At 38.5% G+C, this 21,177-nt stretch overlaps 1 protein-coding gene across 1 annotated transcript; it reads left to right on the plus strand.

Moving 5' to 3' along the window:
• LOC131232662 (uncharacterized) lies at positions 1–19,542 on the plus strand. Its single transcript, XM_058229056.1, has 13 exons — positions 1–160; positions 284–345; positions 1,722–1,793; positions 2,703–2,784; positions 4,411–4,481; positions 5,105–5,206; positions 7,701–7,790; positions 7,988–8,062; positions 8,157–8,189; positions 12,686–12,763; positions 17,815–17,877; positions 18,948–19,063; positions 19,183–19,542. Exons 1-13 carry the CDS (start codon positions 106–108, stop codon positions 19,202–19,204), a joined length of 921 nt encoding a protein of 306 aa, XP_058085039.1. The 5' UTR covers positions 1–105; the 3' UTR covers positions 19,205–19,542.
• The last annotated feature ends 1,635 nt before the right edge of the window (positions 19,543–21,177 follow it).

The following is a 21,177-nucleotide window of genomic DNA, read 5'->3' on the forward strand; positions in this document are numbered from 1 at the left end:
CCTTGTATAAATTCTCGCGGCAGGTTGGCTAGCTTTTGCCAAAAACGAACTCAAACTCAGAGCAGAGAGCCAGGACCCACCGACTCGCGCGCTTGAGAGAGAGGGATGGCGATGCAAACCGGAATAGGGCTTTCCAAGATCCTGATCTTGGTCGGAGCAGGTAACCTCAATCCCTCCCTTTTTGTGTACGATTGCCCGCGATCTACGGAGTTTGAATGCTCTTCCTTTGATTTTTTCTTATGTAATTTCGTCTAATTTCTCCCCTTTTTGTTCATATATGTAGGATATACTGGCTCAATCGTGCTGAAAAACGGTCGATTATCGGAAATATTGGGGGACCTTCAGGTCTGCATCAGGCGATTCCTCGATCCCGTTTAGCTGAAATTGTGAAATGCTTGTGTTGTGTTTTGTTGATCTACTGCATCGTGAAATCTTATTTTAATTGCGGCGCGTTTGGATGCTCTACTGAATTGAATTGCAATTATTAGTTCGGTAAGAGTGGAAATAACCAAAAATAGCTAATTCTTGTCACTTCTTCTCGATTAAGCTGAGTTTTTGCAATTCAATTCATTTCCGAATGTGAAACTCCGTTTTCATGCTCTTTTCGTTTCCTTGTTTTGCTGTAAAATCTTACGGAGAAATCATTTACTTCCCAATGCATATTTGATAACTTCTGCTCGTGGGGCTTATCCTGCTCGCCTGCCACCACCAACAGAATCACTATTGATTTTTCTTTTTACCTTTTTCTTATGATCAATGATTTTTTTATTAGAAAATGAAGGGCAGATTCTTGGATGGATTGCCCTTCAAAAAGGAAAAGAAAAGAAAAGAAAAAAAAAGGGGCTCTTGGATAGGATAAATAAGAAACTCATGTGGCATAATAGACAAGTTGTTTGGTTGTCTGTTTAGGGCTCGGCCATCTTCAGTCTTTTTAAAAGAAATTCTAGATGATCTTTTTTACAATTTTAGGAATTCAGCTACAACCAAGGTTTAAAGTATCGTTTGGAACCGGTATGCATTGCCCGATACATAGCGGAATCATCCGTGACCAATACGGCTGTATCGGCCTGGAAAAGCCCGATAAAGAGCGATAATGGGCCGTATTGATGGTGAATAATACAATACCCGATGCAACAAATTTAAATCTTAGTTACAACATACATATATTTAAAAAAGTTATAACATACTCCAACACTATGGTGGTGACAGGCCATTTTATTTTCACGTGATATCAATGAATAGTAGATGCCACGATCAGTGCTGGGGCAATGGACTTCTGCTGGGCCTGGGATCGGCAGAATTTGATTTTTGAATAAGCTTGGGTTGATACACCTGGTACGATCAGTTCAAAAACGGGCTTAAAGTCGTTCATGCCCACCTATTGCCACCCCTAGCAGTAATAAGAACCTAAACTATTTCAGATGATTGGAGGCCTGACCTTGATATTCTGACACTCACGTACAAACTACTAGGCTTGTCCCCCAATCTATCGAGCTGCAGATTTTTCCACATTAGTAGAAAAGAATAACGAATAGCTTTTTGGCCCCAAAATTGCACTTAATGCTAAACATAGTAGGATGTGTAAGTGTGGAGTGTTAGAGCAAAGAAAAAAATTGCATTATGCTATACATATTTCCTCTTTATCCATCAATAAGCCTCTTTGCTTTTATCACTACATATAGGCAAGCTGTCACATTTTTCTGTCTGTCTTGTTGGCATAGGCATTACTGAAGAATAAATCCGGAGATGAAGCGAACTCTGATTCTGACTATTCTGATGCTCTTGCTGCTCAGGTAACTTGTTTGTTCTTACTCATGAGCAGACATTACTGGTGCAAATGGGAAAGCTTTTTGACAAGGATACAACACTATTTTTAAATTGTTCCATGTCCACAGATGTTTGTGTCTAGCACTCCTGGTTACTACTCCTATAAGAAGCACCTTTTCTATGTATTATTATTATTATTATCTTTTATGCTTCTTTACATATAAATAATTGATTTTAGGTTTATTTTTTGGGAATCTTTTGCATATAATGATATAAACATTTGCAATATAATTTCTTTGGTAGGTAAGCAATGTGGAAGTGAAGATCACCTTCCATTGAGCCATGGGCTTGAAGCCATTATAATATACTATCAAAATATAATATTTACTATTTTCAATATTTGTACCGACATGCTGTAAAACCTGACTTTTAAGGGCACCTGGTCCAGCACTCTGTGTCCATGCCTGACACTGATAGCCGTGTCCTTGTCCAAATTACATCTACTGGTAAAACCAATGGAATTATAATTTTATAATGGCCAAAACTATAGCGTTTTGTGGTCTGTCTTACAATTTTCTTCGTGGTGATCATTCCTATAATTCTACTACATTGTGCTGATATAGAAATTTAGGTAATTATACATGATAAGAAGTTTGTGTTTGGTTCCTTGCTGTTTTTGTTGCATGCTGTAATAGTTGTTTACAAGGGTGTGTTTGGTTGCACCACATATCATGAAATTTCATGATTAATCAGTCTAACCTGTCTTGAAATTCGGTGCAACCAAATGCACCCTTAGGGAAAAGTTTTATATTTTTAATGTTCTGGTGAATACATCGGGACATTATTTTTCAGTTTACTTAGACATGCTGCTGGGCATCATCTTATGTAGTTTTGATTTAATTTTTCTTTTGGGATTTCTCTTGATGGCCTTGTAGGTGCGCCGGTTAGCAATGGAAGTCCGACAACTAGCCACAGCACGGCCAGTAACTATTCTAAATGGAGATTCAAGCTCAATGGGTATCTTTTACCACCCTCTGTGAAATATCTAAAACAAATATTTAGGTGTCTTTATTATTTATTCCTTCAAAAGATAACAATGGGGCATGGATGGCATGGTTATTATTTCATTAACACACATTCAATGATTTAAATTGCGTGTAGCATATAGCACTCCACAATGTGTAGCCTAACCTATACGATACTAATATATATTTTTAATTAAAATAACAGGACAAAATATAGCAAAAAATAAAAATAAGTGCAAAAAATGGCAAAAGCCTTCATTTTGATGATGGGATGCTATAAAAATCAGGCCTATCCAATCATCAGGTGGGCTATACCACAAAAATCAATGCACAACCACCCAAAAAGCCTTTGCAATAGCTTGGTTGGCCCACATGATGGTTGGATTCCCCCTGTTGGATTGGGCAGCGTACTACACCGTAGAAAAAAAAATGGCAAACTGTGAACCCTCTAAGAAAATCACCATGCACAACCATCACGTGGGTCACTCCATAGAAAACAATGCACAACCACCTGAACACCTCCACTGAGGCATGGTGCCACATATGATTGTTGGATGGGTTGCATGCCATGCCATACGCTTACCACATCAGGCCCCACACAGAAAAATGTTGCAAAACAATCCTATCCTACAACATTGCATAGGAAATGGCCTCCTAAAAAGAAAAGGAGAAAGAAAAAATCCCGAAAGAAACCATAATCATCATCCAAAATGAGAAGGGACTCGTTAACATACATCTATCAAGCTTGAGAAGAGAATCAATAAAAAAAACTGAATTTTTGAGCTTCATAGACGTACGAACGTGAAAAGGGGGAAATTTGATATTTTCCTTTGTTTGAGTTCCAATGCTCTTGAAAATGCATTAAATGGACCTTCTTGTAGGGCTGATTGATCAGCCAAAATCTCCTCTTCAATGACTATGTGGATTTCTAGAATGAAAATGTGGTTTTGGGGCTGTATCTGAAGTGCAGTAGAGAGCTCAGGGCTTGAAGTTGAAGGGGTAGGGCTTTACAATTGGAAGACTTTTCTTTTATAAATGATAGGATTTTTTGTTTGTTCAGCACCATTTAAATATCCTTTTGACTCTTCAACTGTATACTTGTCACACTTATAGAGATAGCTACAGTTGCCTCATAGGTGTAATTCTAGAAACATACTCTATCCATAATAGGACTCACAATTTGAATGGTTTGGATTGCTGTACTTTAGTGCTATGTGTGAGGAGGAAGAGACACCACCATCTTCCAGTTGGTGTACAATCAATAAAAATGTATAGGGCCAAAATCTTAAAATTTTGGAGCATTAACTGTTGCATACGCTACAAGCCGCATAACGTGTGCTACACTACAAATAGTGCACACAACACGAGACTTGATCTTTGGTTGCGCTATGTGTTGGCGCAGCTACATAGCATACACGACCCGCTATGCTACAAGCGTTATTCAAAACACTGCACGTACCAATTATTAGATCTTTGCTTGCTTAACCCTCCAAAATTTTCAACTTTTGATGTTATTGTTGGTTTATCTTTTATCCAAAGAATTGGTCAAATGTTGTGCTCTCCTTTAGAGTAACATTTGGTTTTAATAAATTAACTGTAGATCTGTTTCTTTTACCAGGAAGCATAACATCCCTTGCGATGCCAGCTGCAGCCTTGGGGGCATTGGGCTATGGATACATGTGGTGGAGAGTACGTCTTCTCACCATGTTTTCATTAGCTTTTCTAACTCAAGATTGATATATGAACACCGTCCGCTTTCCATCGATGGAGTTCCATGTATATTCTTTTTATAACTGCTTTCGCGAAATTTCTCTGTGTGTATTCATCCTAGAGGATGGTGTATCAATGTATATCAAGGGACTTTTACACTCCCCCGCACGTGCAAGGTGGAGCTCCACACGGGAACATGACACATTAGGTAAGGGTGGAGGGGTACACATCATAAACAGATTGGGTTTGATTTCCCAGTCCCCGGGCCAAACTTGATTTTCCTGGCCGCCCATGGGAGAATATATTATGGAGGCATATTTGCTGCTTCCGAGTTTCGGACACTTAACCTTCTGCTCTGATATCATGTGAAACAATCAGTTGCTCTAAAAGCTGGAGCCGTTAGAGGATGGTGTATCAATGTATATCAAGGGACTTTACCAGTTCTCTTTAGTAAAAATGTTTTATGAGCATCAACATCATAACTTATATCACTTTAACCCAGTTTTTTGTGTTTTTAAGTAAACATGTTCTTGTGATTCCTCGATGCAAAGAAGGGACTTGTGTCACTAATTTGTTCGTTGATTTTGTTTGAAATTTCTCAGGGGCTGTCCTTTGCAGATCTTATGTATGTAACCAAGCAAAACATGGCAAATGCTGTTGCAAGCTTGAACAAGAATTTGGAGCAAGTATCTGCTGCTCTTGCTGTAAGTTTCAATGTCACACATAACACATCATCATCATCATCATGGTCTTGTCTCCGCTCTTTGCATTTGGGTTTATGAATCCTGTTTAACCAATCAATCCTATAACAAGTGGCATCTCCATTTTCTTTTTCTCACACCTTTCCTGCGAATACGCTTCAAGAATTGTTATCCCCTTTCAAGACATGACCTGTTAGCAAATTAGCTGGAAGACATTCTACTTTAGATTGTCCTCAATCCATATTCTCGTCCATTCATGGCCTCCAGTGTTTGGTGGGATGCTTCATCACTGCTTTGCCTTGCCAGATAACTTTGAGATTGCGTAAATCACCTGATTATAGAGGTGTAGATCTGGATTTATTCAGTCTGTCTCATGATATTAATTTTGACCCTTGGGCCTTGTGCCTCAAAAACAAGAAAGAAGACATTTTCTCCAGTTACAGTAATGAAACAAAATATACCCTTTATGGAAAGCTTGTGTGAATATAATCCATGTTTCCTCAATTTGTATGCATAAAATCTCCACTACAATTCTTCCTGACTATTTGGACGACATTATGATGTAATGAAATGTGGATTCTGCATGCATATTTCCTCTTCTTTACCACTGTATTAATCTGCTTGCCATACATTTTGTCCTTTTTACACGTGGTATGTAAAATGTTTACACACAGTCTATGATGTTCTAAACTCATTTCTAGATCGGAAATAACATATACGGCTTAGTTGCAAGAAGCTACTGCTCCCTCAACATTTATCACATTCAGTTGCACATGTTGAATTCTAAAAAAAAAAAAGGCTTTGCAATATCTAAATCTAATCACTGTAAGTTTCTATATAAGTGATCACTACGTTAGTTAAGAGAGGCTGATCCTGTGCCCTGTGATGGCTGGGGAGTAACTGTGCCTCCACCAATGTTTTAAATATCGACAATATCGGCCAATATATCCCAAGATATATCTTGTATCCCACCTGTGCGATACCAAATGCACAAGTATTGCCGATATATTCCACATGTTCGATCCGGTGAGCATTTTCAATTTCCAATCCTTCTTTTTGTTGAAGTTATGTTAAATTAGTGTCAAATGGTTATAAATCCATTGGTTCTTCATGTTTTGCATGAAAAATCACGGCGTTGGAGCTTTGATTTCAATATCCATTGGTTCTTCATGTTCTCCATGTTTTTTTTTTTTTTTTTTGAAAATTTCCTTCATTGGTTCTTCTCAAAGTATTTAGGAGTATTTGATGAAATGATCATAACATACACTCTAATTTCAAAATTTGAGTCTAGGTGGTCCGATTAGGGAAAATTCGAAAATTTCTCAATTTCTCCGAAATTTCTTGCAATGTTGCACTCCAAATATAAAATCAAGCATGTATGAGGGCTAACTACTGATTTGTCAAGTCCTTGTCAATTTTCGGAAAATAAAATCATTTACAATTAAAATTTAATAAATATATATATATATATATTTATTGAAATTTCCCTTTAATTAGCTATCAATTGAAACTAATTTCGAAATATTTAGGAGTGTTTGATGGAATGATCATCACATACACTCTAAATGTTATGCATTCAATTTGAATATTGTTGCATTAGTTCAGTCAAACAGCGCATAACTTAAGACCCTATGCAAACGAAACCTATTATGTGCATTTCTTTTTTGAGATGTTATGATTTAAAAGTGTGAATTAAGGTCTTTTTTTAACAATCCTTGAAGTTTCATTGAAAAATTCAACCATTTCCCCAATGCTTCCCCATGTTTCCCAAAAATTGCGATCAATTACCCGATACAAACAATATATTCCATGCGATAACTGACACGTATCTGTATCCCAAGGATGCGATACGTAATGCAATACCAATATTTTGAACATGGCCTCCACATCATTTAGCAAACATGTGGCAGAAGTAGATGAGATCTGGACCATTTATTGAGGAGGTCTCATGGTGATGCATCCTAGATGAGACTCACCATAATTGGATGATCCTAGCTGTATAATCGATGGTGTGCAAATGGACACTAAAGCAGTTGCCTATGGCTTACATTAAATGGGAAAGAAGTTCATTGATCAGGTTTATTTGATCAAGGCAATTTTTTGGTCAGTGGCCAATCAACAGTGGAGCCCACAATGTTGACCGTCGAGATGTTGTCTACATATGCCACAATTTTGAAGTAACATCTTCTATGGCCCAGGGGCATTGGACCATTGCCCATAAGTTAATCCTATATTTAGTAAATTGATGTGTATTTGAAGTTTGTTAGTACAATTTAATTGTGGTTCCATGCTCTCAAACCAATTACTGCAGAAGAAAAACTTTTCTTCTTCCGTCTTTACTTTCAGCTTCTGTTGATTTACTATCCAGTTGATATCTTAATTGCACATTTTGGAAACTTGACCAGATATTTACTTCTAAATGTACTTCATTTTGAACAATTTTCTCTTCGAGCATCATAATAATGTTGGAATGGTATGTGCCCCTTTTGCTGGTCAGGCTACTAAGAGGCATTTGACGCAGCGAATCGAGAACCTGGATGGGAAACTGGATGAGCAGAAGGAAATGTCAACACTGATTAAAAATGAGGTACCTTCCATTAATAACTCTCCATTTTCCTGCAGTTCCAAGCTCACGTGAGTGGATCAGGACCTCATGTTGATGCAGATGGACAAGAATAGGAGTACCTTTAGAACATGTTCACAACAGTGCAGAGAAGGAGCCTTTTTTTTTTTTTTTTTGAGTTTTCAGTTTTTGAGGTGACAATATAAAATATTGTCAAACAGGTTACTCTTGTACGTGGTGATATTTCTCAAATTGGGTATGACTTAGAAGCACTGCAGAAGATGGTCTGTGGGCTGGTGAGTTTTTTGTTTTGGAGAAGGTAAGTTCAATTTATATAGTCCTACTAAGTGACATTGATAATTCATGTTAATTTCACTTCTCTTGTTTCAGGATGGAAAAATCTGTACCTTGGAAGACAAGCAGGTGAGCTGTGGCCTGGACTCTGTACTTTGTATAAAATGATAGGATGAAACCAAAATCTTATTTGGTGCTTTATCTACAATGTGATATATTGCTTATTCTGTTTGCTTATACCAGTTGATGTTTATGAAGAAAATATGATTATTCACTGTTTGATACATGTATGGGTTCTAATAATGCATTCGCAAATGTGGATGCACATACTGTGATTTCTTTGCGGATTCAAAGAGTGAAAACTTGCTAAATGAAGATGTCTGCTAATTACAAATTACTATTTAGAAGTATACATAGAGAATGATTATGGTTTTGCCTCTGTTTCGATTGGACTGTACTGTGGTTCTAGGATCCTAGCCTCATTACGGAATGGTAGTTGGTTCTACACTACCTGAAAACTTTGCAAATAAGTGTCATACTTGCGTTTAATCCTCATGACTTTTCTTGTCCTCGGCAAGGAAAAAGAGGAGAAACATTATCATTTCCTCATCTTTCTTCATATCGCTAAAACTTGGTCACATACACACTCTTAACTATTTAAACATGTGAGTTGTTCAGAAGTCCTAATGTCTTTATCGGAAGCTTGGTCCATTTTGGTGTTCAATGTTCAAGTGACATAGGCTGGTATTGTAACTCATGTTTCTGTTCAAATGCTTCCATGTCCAAGTAAAATAGGCTGGCATTGTAACTCATGTTTTGATTCAAACTCTGGCAAATTTCTTGTTATTACTATGAAGTGCAGAATATCACTTGGTTCAAAGTTTCTTAGGATTAGAAACCATTATGTACCTGTTGAGGGTTTACTGATTTTGTCACTTTGGGTCTGGTTCATACCTTGGGCACCAATACTGTCTGATTCATATGGTGTATCATTTTTGGGGCTGGCCGATGTGGACTGATCCTGATATTTATAACCTTGAACGGGAGTCCTTATATTCCAAACTATAGCAAGAGCTGCAAGAAGAATTTTCTGAAACTGTAATCCCATTCCTTCCAGCTACCTCTGATGATGGAACTCTTACCAACGGCAATCTACTTCCTGGTACCACTTCAATGTGGCATAAATCAAACTGCAACAATGATACTGGAGGTTCTAATGAATTGCAAAAGAAAACTTGAAAAAGAGCAAGTTTGCGTCTTGGAAGTCTGTTTTTTTGCATGGACTACTTTAATAGGTGCTAGAGATACACGGTTGCTTTGACACAATTCTAGGATGCCGTTGTTCCTTTGGAATTGTCTCCCAAAGAGGTTTCAGAGTGTAGGGGATGTCATTGACCCACAAATTTAGGTTCTCTAAAACCTCGATGCTGTTCAACGAATGATTGAACCATTCTCGTGTAGTTTGAGCCCACGTCTTTGCGAGGTGGCTCTAATAATCACACGTTGTTTGGAAGTAGCAGTAAGCTACTTTGGCAATCACAAGAAGGTGGCAGTCAGCCACATTTCACATTTCATGAGTACTTTGTAGTAATGGACCAATATGGAAAAATATCCTCAGGTTGGATTTTTTTTTTTTTTCCTTATTAAAGGGTTTTACATAATGTAAAAGCTTTTGGGACTTCTATACATATCAGCAAAAGAACATTCAAAAATCAAGCCATCAATTGCCTAGTGCCCTCCTCTCTGCCCTCCGTCACTTGTCCTCTTGAGAGCTTTTGGGAGGAAAATAAAGCGCAGCTGGCTGGCTGGAAGGTGATCGGAAGGTCTTGAAGGTTTGTCTTTCTTGGAGTTGATTGGATAAGTTTGTGATGGTGATTGACAAACAATAGGATTTGGAGGCTTCGTTAGGCGTCATTCAAAGAATTATGGAGGGATTTTATTTGTAAACATGGTTTTCTCAGCAGGAGTTAGCTGAATATTCCTCCATTCTGGTTACTAGTTCAACGGCTGAAGTGGAAGACTTGTTCTGCAGTTGTAACCCTAGATCCACCTGCTATGATTTTCAATGCAGGACTATTGAAGTTAAGTGAAATAAACTTTAATGAAAAAAATGTTGGTTTATCACAGTTTTTAACTATAGGAAACATTGTATGGAATCTGTTCCACTTGCATTCATGTGGAATTTGGAAGGAGAGACATAAGACGATTTTTGATAATGAGGTAACCCCTATGGAGATCCTTAGAGGAAGAATTACAAACGTTGTTGTAATAACAAACCCTATGTTGACCGTAGGTTTGCTCCTTACAGGTGAGGGTTCGATTCCCCTCCTTGCCTTTACTCGATACACGTGGTTGTGGGTGATTGCGTGTATCCGCATGGATTAGTCTCACTTCAAAAAGAGGTGGGGACACCCTGTGTCTTAAAAAAAAAAAAAAGAAGAAAAAACCCCCTATGTTGACCTCTGATGCAAAGATTGGAAATACTGGAAACGTTCCCATGGGTGCAGCTTTCTTCCAAGTCATTTCTGCTGAAGTTATGCGGCAACATATCTACTAGCCGCCCCTGTTCTTGTGTTTGGAAAGCTCATCCCTCCTAGAGTGTAGGCTTTTGTGTGGGTAGCTGCAGCAAGCAATTCTTACAGTGGGCTTGTAATAACAAACCCTATGTTGACCTCTCATGCAAGGACTGGAAATATTGGAAATGGTCCCAAGGGGGCATCTTTCTTCCAAGTCATTTCTGCTGAAGTTATGTGGCAACATATCTACTAGCCGCCCCTGTCCTTATGTTCGGAAAAGTCATCCCTCCTAGAATGTAGGCTTTCGTGTGGGTAGCTGCAACAAACAATTCTTACAGTGGACAACCTAAAGAGGCAGAATTGGTGATTCTAAATATGTGCATCACTATATGAGCCTGGTAGAAAGTGTAGTGTGTGTGAGTGATCCAAGGTTCAATCCCTGGTAGTGTTACCTTTAAAAAAAAGAAAAAAAAAATGTAAACTAAGTAACTTAAAGTCTAAACTAAAACAAATCAAGCTCTTTACTTGCCCAATTACCGTTACAGGGGTAACAACCATTACGGCCCTTGTAACGGCCATTACAATGTAATTTTTTAAGGGTGCCTGTTACACCCCTGTATCGCATAATGCGCGCTACCAAAACCATTACATAACTGTTTTGGCACACCATGCACAAACCAATTTGTATGAGTCTATATGGAATTAGAACATTTCCAACTTAGCTAGTAGTAGAATGAGCAATAGCCAATGCAAGATTCACTGAAAGATCTCGACAAACCCTTTTCGTATGTGGGTACAACCACAATGAGTACAAAATCAAGCTCTTCACTTGCCCGATAACTGTTATGGGAGTTACGGTCATTATGGCCCTCGTAATGGCCGTTACAATGTAATTTTTTAAAGGGCGCCTGTTACACACTTGTATTGCATAATGGGCACTACTGAAACCGTTACATAACTGTTTCGGCACACCACGCCCAAACCAATGTGTATGAGTGCTATATGGAATTAGAACATTTCCAACTGAGCTAGTAGTAGAATGGGCAGTAGCCAATGCAAGATTCACTGAAAGATCTCAACGGGCCCTTCTCATATGCGGGTACAACCACAATGAGTAAATTGAAGCTTATCCTTTTGTTCCAAGATCAAGCCACCTTGTCTTTGTCTACAATTAATGCTATGACTAGAACCACGAGCAGGACCGTGACTTCCACCTCTACCAAGGTTGAATCAGATACTAAGGTATCAACCTATAACATCATGATTCTCACTGCACTATGGTTTTTATCTGCTACACACGCACACACACATACACATACATATATGTATATGCACACACACACACACACACACACACACACACACACACACACATAGGGAAATGGTACTATGAGGTCGACCTCATGGGAACTTTCCATGAGGTTGAGCTGTGTGGGCCCCACTGTGATGTGTGTCGAACATTTACCCCATCAATTAGATGCATCATTCCATGGTGGGGCACATGCTTAAAAATCAAGTCAATCCATGGCTTTGGTGGGCCACACCACATACAGCAGTTGAGAGGGGTTACCCTCCCATTAAAACATTCATAGTTATTTATTGGGCCCACCGAGATGTGGTTCACAAATCCAGCCCATCCATTATGTGTGTCCCACTTGCACGAGGGGTCACACCAAGTTTCAGCAGCATCCACAACTTAGGTGAGCCCTACCAAGTGCTTTTATATGTTTTAGGCATGGCTTCACATGTTTTCAGATGTTTTGGCCCACCTGAGTTCTGTATACAGCTGATTTTTGGGATATCCCATAACCTAAAGGGGACCCATCAAATGCACAGTGTTGATGTTCGACACACATCACGGTGGGCCCCACAGAGCTTGACCTCATGGTACCATATATATATAGATATAATGTCATCATGTTGCCATACTTGAGTGTTCTTGTTTGCTGTTTGCTATCCACACTGTTTATCATGACATAACATACCTGTTATTGTACTTCATTTTCTCGTTGATAATAAGTCAACACCACCATTAAAAGGACTGTAGTTTGTGTTTGTATTTCTCTTATTCTCTATATTGCAGAAATGCTGACCAAATAATTATAACAGGATTTTGCAAATGCTGGTGTGCTGTACCTATGCCAGTATGCTGGTGGAAAAGATGGGAAAATGGGCGAATTTCTACAGGTTTGAATTAGCAGTACTATATATTATTTATCTTTTTTACGATCCGCATACATGTTGAACACATGCTTGAAGTTTTTGGTGAATGTGGATTGTCCTGCTTTTGTGTTCTTGTTTGGAATTTCCGTTTGTGATGTTCTTGTTCTCCTGAATATGTCTGCATGTAGTTAATAGATTTTGCAGGGTAATTGGATCACATGGTATCTCCTAAAAACTTGCAGATCTCATTACCAAATACCATCTCACTTCAAAATCCAACAAACTAGAGCTTCGTTAAATCGGATGGCACGATTTATTATAAAATTGGCAATGCTTGTCTAGCTCAATCACTAATTTTATTTCTTAAAAGGCTGCAGACTGGGTGACTGACTCAACTCAAGTCACACTGTGTTGGCTGAGTTGTTGAGCTGACTCAATGAGTTGTGTCAAGCCTAGACCAAGTCAAGATCTTGACCAAGGTTCTTAAAGACGTCTCGTTGGGCCGAGTTGATTTGGCCGAGTTTCAAGTCGAGTCAGTGAGTCTTAGAACCATGCATGATGCGACTTGAACTGAGTTACTCACAGGCGGGTGTCTCGTAGCATTTTTTAGGTAGCTCCTAAACATGTGCAAATTTCATTACCAAATACAATCTCAGGCCAAAATCCATCAAACAGGATCTTGATTAAGTTGGATGGCAAGATTTATAATGAAGTGACATTACTCATCTAGCTCAATCACTAATTTGTTGATTAAGTTGGATGGCAAGATTTGTTATGAAGTGACAATAGTCATCTAGCTCAATTGCTAATTTGTCGATGTCATGGGCCATGGCTGGTTTTTCTTTTTTCCTCTTTTTTTCTTTTTCCCACTTTTCTTCATCTCCTGTCAGATTTGTGCATCTTCCTTGGACTTTCTTTTGGATTGAATGCCATTTTTATAGACTCTCCCTTACAATTCTTTTGTTTATTAAAGTCTTCATCTTGGTTGTAACTTGTAAGCAACTACTACTTCTTGTTTTCAGGTGCGTCTATAAATTAGCAAACTCTTATGGGAAGGTTGTTGTAGTTGCTTTTGGAGTACTATGAATTAAACAGTTAAAACTTTTAGAGTGCACATTACGCTATGTTCCATCAGAGCACCTTATCATTGGAAGATTATTGTGAAGCTTTTTTATTTCATTATATCATTTTGAGCTTATCTCTTAGAGGATAGATCATTAAGCTTGCTTCTTTCACTTCCTTTTTTTAAGTCTACATGGTATTAGAGCCCTTCTGATTTTATTTTTTGTTTTCTTTTTTATGTCCATCTACCTCCCTCCCCTCTTTCTTCTTCTTCATATTTCCTTCCCATCTTCTTTTCTTCATCACAGTTACTCCTTTTTCTTCAAAAACTGTGTGAAGATGAAAACTGGATAAACCTTCTCCCATCATCTTCTCACAGAGTTCCATCATCAAAATCCTTGGACACATGATCCTCCAGGGTCCTTATTTCTCCCCAGAATTGCATAGATCCACCAGATCTCTCATCTTAGGCATCAGATCTGCCTGAATATTTTAGACAGGCCAACCCTCATTGCCGGAAGCCTTGGTTGAAGCCTCCAGACAAACCAGTAGCCTCAGCCGAGGCCACCAGTTGGGCCAACAACCTCAGCCGAGCTGCTAGGCGTGTTCGTAGCCCCAACCTGAGACCACTAGGTGTGCCAACAGTCCTGGTTGGAGCCACCAACAGCCCCAAATGGAGCCACCAGGTGTGCTGGCAGCCCTAGCCAGAGCCACCAGCAGTGTCAGCAGCCCCAGCCGGAGCCACCAGCTGCGTTGAGCTCCTGTTGTAGCCTTGTAGTCTTTGTAGCATCGATGATTCACTTGCCATCCAAACAAGAACCCCAGAAATGGAATCCGTAGGAATTCATGTTTTAATAGTGCTCGTGGAATCCATGGGAACCCATCACTAGATAATCATTAAACGTTGCACGAAAAAAGAAGAAAGATTGATCTACTCGGAAAAAAGAAAGAAGCGGAGTTGATACATTTTGGTCTGATCAATCAATGACAAAAGGAAGGTATTTTCTAGGGTTTGGAAGGTTGATGCAGCTGTTTCTACCAGTGTTTTAAATAGCGGTAGCATGTTGTGTAGCGTTCAACCCTCCGTAGCGTGTAGCGTAAGCTACACAATACTTCTATTTTTTAATAAAAAAAGGAAAGAAAAATATGATAAATATTAAATAGTTAGAAAAAAGCAAAATATATAACAGTCACATTCTTAAAAAAAAACATGCATTACAGTGGACCCCACGCATGTGGGCCATGCCATACACACACCATAGTGGACCCACGCATGTGGGCCATGCCATACACACACAACAGTGGACCCCACGCATGTGGGCCATGCCATACACACACCACAGTGGACCCTACGCATGTGGGCCATGGCCGCGCATGTGGGTCATGGCATAAAACACCACAGAGGACCCCCACACATGTGGGCCGTGGCATAGAACACTACAGTGGACCCCACGCATGTGTCCCACGTGATGGTTGGATGAGTCAAATCCATGCCATAGACACCACAACCCCCATAAAAAGAAAAAAAATTGAAAAAAAATGAAAAAATAACACAACATTTTAGTATAAATAAAAATAAAACTCATTAACAATGATTAAAGGGCTCAAACATACCTTGAATAGAGATTTAATCAACTGAAAATTGATTTTTGAGAGTTACGTGTCTACGCGGCTGCGAAAATAGGGATACGCGATTTCTCACTTGTTTGGGCTTCAATGCTCTTGAAATTCCAGCAAGATGATGCTCTTGTAATTCCGATTGAACTCCAAAAATCGGATTTGAGAAAGGGCTCTTCGAAATCTTGGAATCAAAGCTTCAAAAATGGGGAACTTGCGGTTGCTATGGCACTGCAATAGGGTTGTTCGAAAGCCCTAATACGATTGTTTTAAGTTTTAAAAAAAAGACTTATAATATGAGTCTAACACCACCTACTCAAAAGGAAAGATGGCCAGTCATCACCATTTAAAAACAAGTTTTTAACTAAAATGACTTTTATTTTAAAATTCTTACGGTAGCCTTGAGGCGTACGCTATATACGCTACACACTACTTATGTGTAGCGTATGCTACAGCCCTGGTAGCGTACGCTACTGCGTATTTACGCTATTCCGCACGCTACGTAGCGTTTTTTGTATGCTACGCTATGTAGCGTACGCTACACGCTACGCTACCATGCTATTTAATACACTGGTTTCTACAAAATGGCTTTGTTGACCATCTTGGGGTGGTAGTTCTCATCATGAGTCACAAGCAGTTGCGTCGCTTTGGTTTTCTGGGATGAACATCTGTGTGAGAAAGATGTTCTCAGTTATCCCCTTGATGACGTGAACCTTGGAATTCATCCCATAGGGCAAGCTTTCCTGATCTGCACCCAGGGAGAATTCCAAACACAAGTACTCAGCGCAAGAAGATAATATCATCCGCATCTTGGAGAAAGAGAAAAAAACATTTGATTATAACTTGCATTTATTTCTTAGCCTGCCACACCTTGATACACATCCGATGATTGAGCCAAAATTCCCACCAGTTTCTCCATTGGAAGTTTTATGTGCCAACTCAGTGACTTCATTTTCCGGTTACAACCCATCAAAGACTTGTCATGCAAAGTGACCTTGATTAGGGGCAATTCATGTGCAAGGTGAAAACCTTGTGCAATAAATTTTTGCACACCCAGGAGGTTGATGGGGGCAAACTCTCCAATAGCAGAAGCATTTGACAGGGAAATGAGTAAAGCATTCAAGGCATCTCTTGCGGATGTCCTCTATGAGCATCATAAACTCTTTTTTATTATTTTTTTGAAAGATTATGTGCGACATAAACTCTTATTATTATTATTATTGAAAGATTATGAGTGACATAAACTCCCCTTCCAAAATACCCAAAATTGCTGCTCTTTGAAATTGAAGTTTTGATGTTCAGTAGCTGGTAGACTTGTGGTTGGTCAGGTCCTCTTTGTGTGCGTGCATGCTTGCGATTTGTTTTCTCTCTCTCTCTTTAGATTAGATGTTCCTGACAAGCAAACATGTTCACCTATCGATTGTGTCCATTTGTTGTCGTCTCTCTGTTAATATCCTGTATTGTGAGGTCCTTTGACCAATCTGCTTTCCAGCTCCTCGCTTATTTTGTCTTGTGAATCTCTCTCTCTTTCTCTCTCTCCCTCCCTCCCTCTCTCTCTCTCTCTCTCTCTCTCTTGTGTGTGTGTGTGTGTGTACTTGACCAATCTGCTTATTTAAGGCTTGTGAATCACGCCTGCGTCTCCTTTAATCTCTTGTACATGCAAGTGTGCTTATGTTGGCTGACATCAGCCTACTAACAGGATATCATACTGGCAGATGGGTGATGGGAAACTGTGACACGTCTATTGTCAACATGGATATTAGTTGACTTTCTGTTTGTAAGTTGTACCTTTGCTAACTTAAGGAAATGATGAGTCCATAACTTGTGACTACAAATTCACCATGAAGTGAAAAAAGAGGATAACTGGTTGCCGTTCAACACTTAACATACTTTTGGTAGGAGATGAAATGTTTGTTAGGAATGCAAAAACCCATGATCATATTGGCTGTGAACCTCTAAATCTCCTACTGCCGTTCAACACTTAACATACTTTTGGTAGGAGATGAAATGTTTGTTAGGAATGCAATACATACTTTTGGTAGGAGATGAAATGTTTGTTAGGAATGCAAAAACCCATGATCATATTGGCTGTGAACCTCTAAATCTCCTACAGAAATTCACTAACTAAGAGAAATGTAAATGAAAAAAAAAAAAAAAAAAAGCAAAAAAATCTGAAGAATCTCAACCAAGGGATTTATTGTTATTTAGCTCTTCCTTATATTAAGTACTCAATAAGAGCGTGGGTATTTCGATGTCAAGGTTATTTCAATACTCATGTTGAAATTGTTAGGGAAATTGCTGCATTAGTATAATCTATGGTTTGAGTAATTTAAATCAGCATATTGTGCACCCAACTGTGTTAAAATCTAATTCATTTGATCAACGTGATCTTGCAGAGTCTTCCAAAGCCTGCTAACAAGCGTGCTTTCCTTGGATTTGGAGAGACCAATAGTCCAAAGGTTTCTTATTAATCTCTGTTATTGTTGTTGGCATTGGAAAATCCATGTCTTTGCATTGTTTACAGCTACTGGAATTTTCATCAGCATACCGCTAATCAAGTCATCCAACCCATTGAACATGATGTATCATTCCCATAGATCTCAACTGCAAGGATTCAGTTGATTGTTTCTATGTTAGTGTGTATATATACACACTAACTGATATGTCAGTTGAGATTTTAGGGGGTGTTTGTTTTTTCATTTACATATGTAACTATGGGTAAACAGGTAATAATGACTTTTGAAGGGTGTTTGTTTAAGAGGAAAATACCGACATAATTACTCCTAGGAAATAGTGTCCTACCGCATGGAATCCAACATGGATTGGGTGCTATTAAAACCCGTGGGTCCCACAGTGATGTATGTGTGTAATCCATGCTGTCCATCCAATTTGCCATCTCATTTTAAGCGCTGTGCCCAAAAATGAGGCAGATCGGAAGCTCAAGTGGACCACACCACAGGAAACAGGGTGGTTAATGACGTTGACCGTTCCAAAATTAAAGCCTTCTTAGGGCCCACGGGGATGTGTATCTATCATCCAACCTGTTCGGAAGATCACGTTGATAGGTATGAAGGGTGTACACAAATATCAGCTTGATCCAAAACTTCTGTGGCCCCCAAGAAATTTTCAACATTAGGCGTTTCCTACCATTTCCTATGGTGTGGTCCACTTGAGCTTCAAAGATGCCTTGTTTTTTGGCTCATGCCCTTAAATGAGCTGGCGGAATGAATGGACAATGTGGATAAGATACATACATCATGGTGGGCCCCACAATTTTTAAATGTGAAAATCGTATGGATGAATTCCCTAAGCTTTCCAAACAAACTCTCTGTCAATGTCAACTGTGATATTACTGCTGCAATTTCATGTATTTACCCATGTCAGTAAATATAACCTATTTTCATGTGTAATTGAAAAATCAAACACTCCCTAAGTGAAATTAGAAGGGGGAAAAAAAAGGACTGAAGGCAATAAATTACAAGGTCCTTATCTTGATTTGATGTGTAATCACGTCTATTTTCTCTTCCAGGGTCTTCAGTTCATAAGTGACACCCTAGAGTCAGGGGCTGTTGACAAGTCCAAAACCGAAGCAATCATGCAAAATGATTTTGATGGCTTGACTACAAGCCTGAAAAGCTTGACCAGGTTTGAATCGAGGATTTGTTCATCTCTCTCTCTCTCTCTCTCTTCCCTACTTGTTGCTTTTCTATTCTGTACTGTTTTGGTCTTCACCACTTGTTTTCTGAAAAATGATCTTTTTGCAGGACTGCTTCCATCAAATGCTGATTTCCATATGGTCAATGAGGACTGAGTGTAGCTGCCGGTATTGGTGGAGAGGAATGACTTGGAAAGTGGAGTCCTTCGCATGAACTGGAGGCAGTTCATATTCTTTGGGCAAGAGAAAACATCTGATGTCTTTTGTATAGTTGTTTGCTACATATATATGACATTGGTGAGGGAACCGCTTCATGTGTAATAGGGTATTCTACATGCATTCCTTTTTTTTTTTTTTTTTTTCCTTTTTTCTTTCCTCCGAATAACGGATTGCAGATTTGCATAGTATGTTCCCTAAAACGTAAAAAAGAATAATGCAAGCCACAGGACTTGGATTTTTTTAGTCATAATCCTTGATTGAATAGATTTTTTTTTTTTTTTCATCATATTTCTGTGAGCATTGCACACGCTAGCCTATGAATGCACCTTGTATCATGGCAATATTTTCTAAAACAAGATTCCATTTTTTTATTGTGTTTGGACATTTTCCTTAGTGTTTGTAGACCATTGAAATGTATGACAGTCAATGTGATTATGACTGTAATGATGATTTATATATATAAATATAAATATAAATCAAAACCACAAAAAAAAGGAAGAAAATTATTTATATTTAGTAATAATGTATAGGAAGAAAATTATTTATATTTATTATAAATATATAGGAAGAAAATTATTTATAAATGTATAGGAATAAATATATTTATATTTATAAATATAAATATATTTATATTTATAAATATCCAAAAAAAAGGGATGAAAATTATTTATATTTATTAATAATGTACAGGAAGAAAATTATTTATAAATATATAGGAATAAATATATTTATATTTATATTTATATTTATATTTATAAATATAAGTATAAATCAAAACCAAAAAAAAAAGAAGAAAAAAGTCTTCCAATGATGATTTATATTTTTATTTATTGAACATTAAAAAATTTATTGGAAAAAAGGCCGAAACTGGCCCAAAGAAATACAACCGTCAAGTGAGCCTAACAATACAGAAGATTCTGAGCGACATCCCCTGTTAAAATCGGTCCCCATCCACCGTAGCCCTCCTAAAAACCTCTGGAGCTTCCCTAATGTTCTGGAAACGATGATTATTTCGCTCCTCCCATAACTCCCAAAAATCTACAAAAGAGCCATCCTCCAACATCCTTTGCCATTTTTGCCAGAGCTCCCTCCACTCGGCAAGCATATAAAACTTTTTATTGAGCAGGAAATTACCCATTTCACCTCGAAACTGGAAAAAATGCTTTCCCATACTTTCCTTGCATAAAGACAATGAATGAATGGATGATCTACATCTCGTTTTACATACAAAGAGAGCATATTTTAACAATAACCATCCCTTTCTTCCATAAGATACTGATGGTGAGCACCTTGTTCCATCCCACCAACCTTGCAAAGACTGTGATCTTAGGAGGTGCTCCACAATACCTCAAGAAGGAAGTGTGCGCAATATCTGTGATTAAAGAATATCCCTCAAACAATTTATGAAAGGACTCCAATTACATGGATCTTAAGACAATCCACTGACAACACCATCATTACCTTTAAATCCCATCCAATCCACCCTAATCCTTTCAAATTTGCGTGGAACGTGTTTTGTTTGAGGGATTGGAAGGGATGAGAAGGTTTAATCCCAGGATTGGCCGGGTGTGCCAAACAGACTGGATATAGCAATCCAGGGGCATATTTTAACAATAACCATCCCTTTCTTCCATAAGATACTGATGGTGAGCACCTTGTTCCATCCCACCAACCTTGCAAAGACTGTGATCTTAGGAGGTGCTCCACAATACCTCAAGAAGGAAGTGTGCGCAATATCTGTGATTAAAGAATATCCCTCAAACAATTTATGAAAGGACTGAACTTATAAATCCGTCTTGTCGATGAGCCAAGTCATTGTTTCAAAAAGGATACGAGTTACTCTTCGTCCGCCTCATTCCCTGAAGTACAGCATATGTCAACTGTA

The sequence above is a fragment of the Magnolia sinica genome, chromosome 18 (genome assembly GCF_029962835.1).
Source record: "Magnolia sinica isolate HGM2019 chromosome 18, MsV1, whole genome shotgun sequence".
NCBI lineage: Eukaryota > Viridiplantae > Streptophyta > Magnoliopsida > Magnoliales > Magnoliaceae > Magnolia > Magnolia sinica.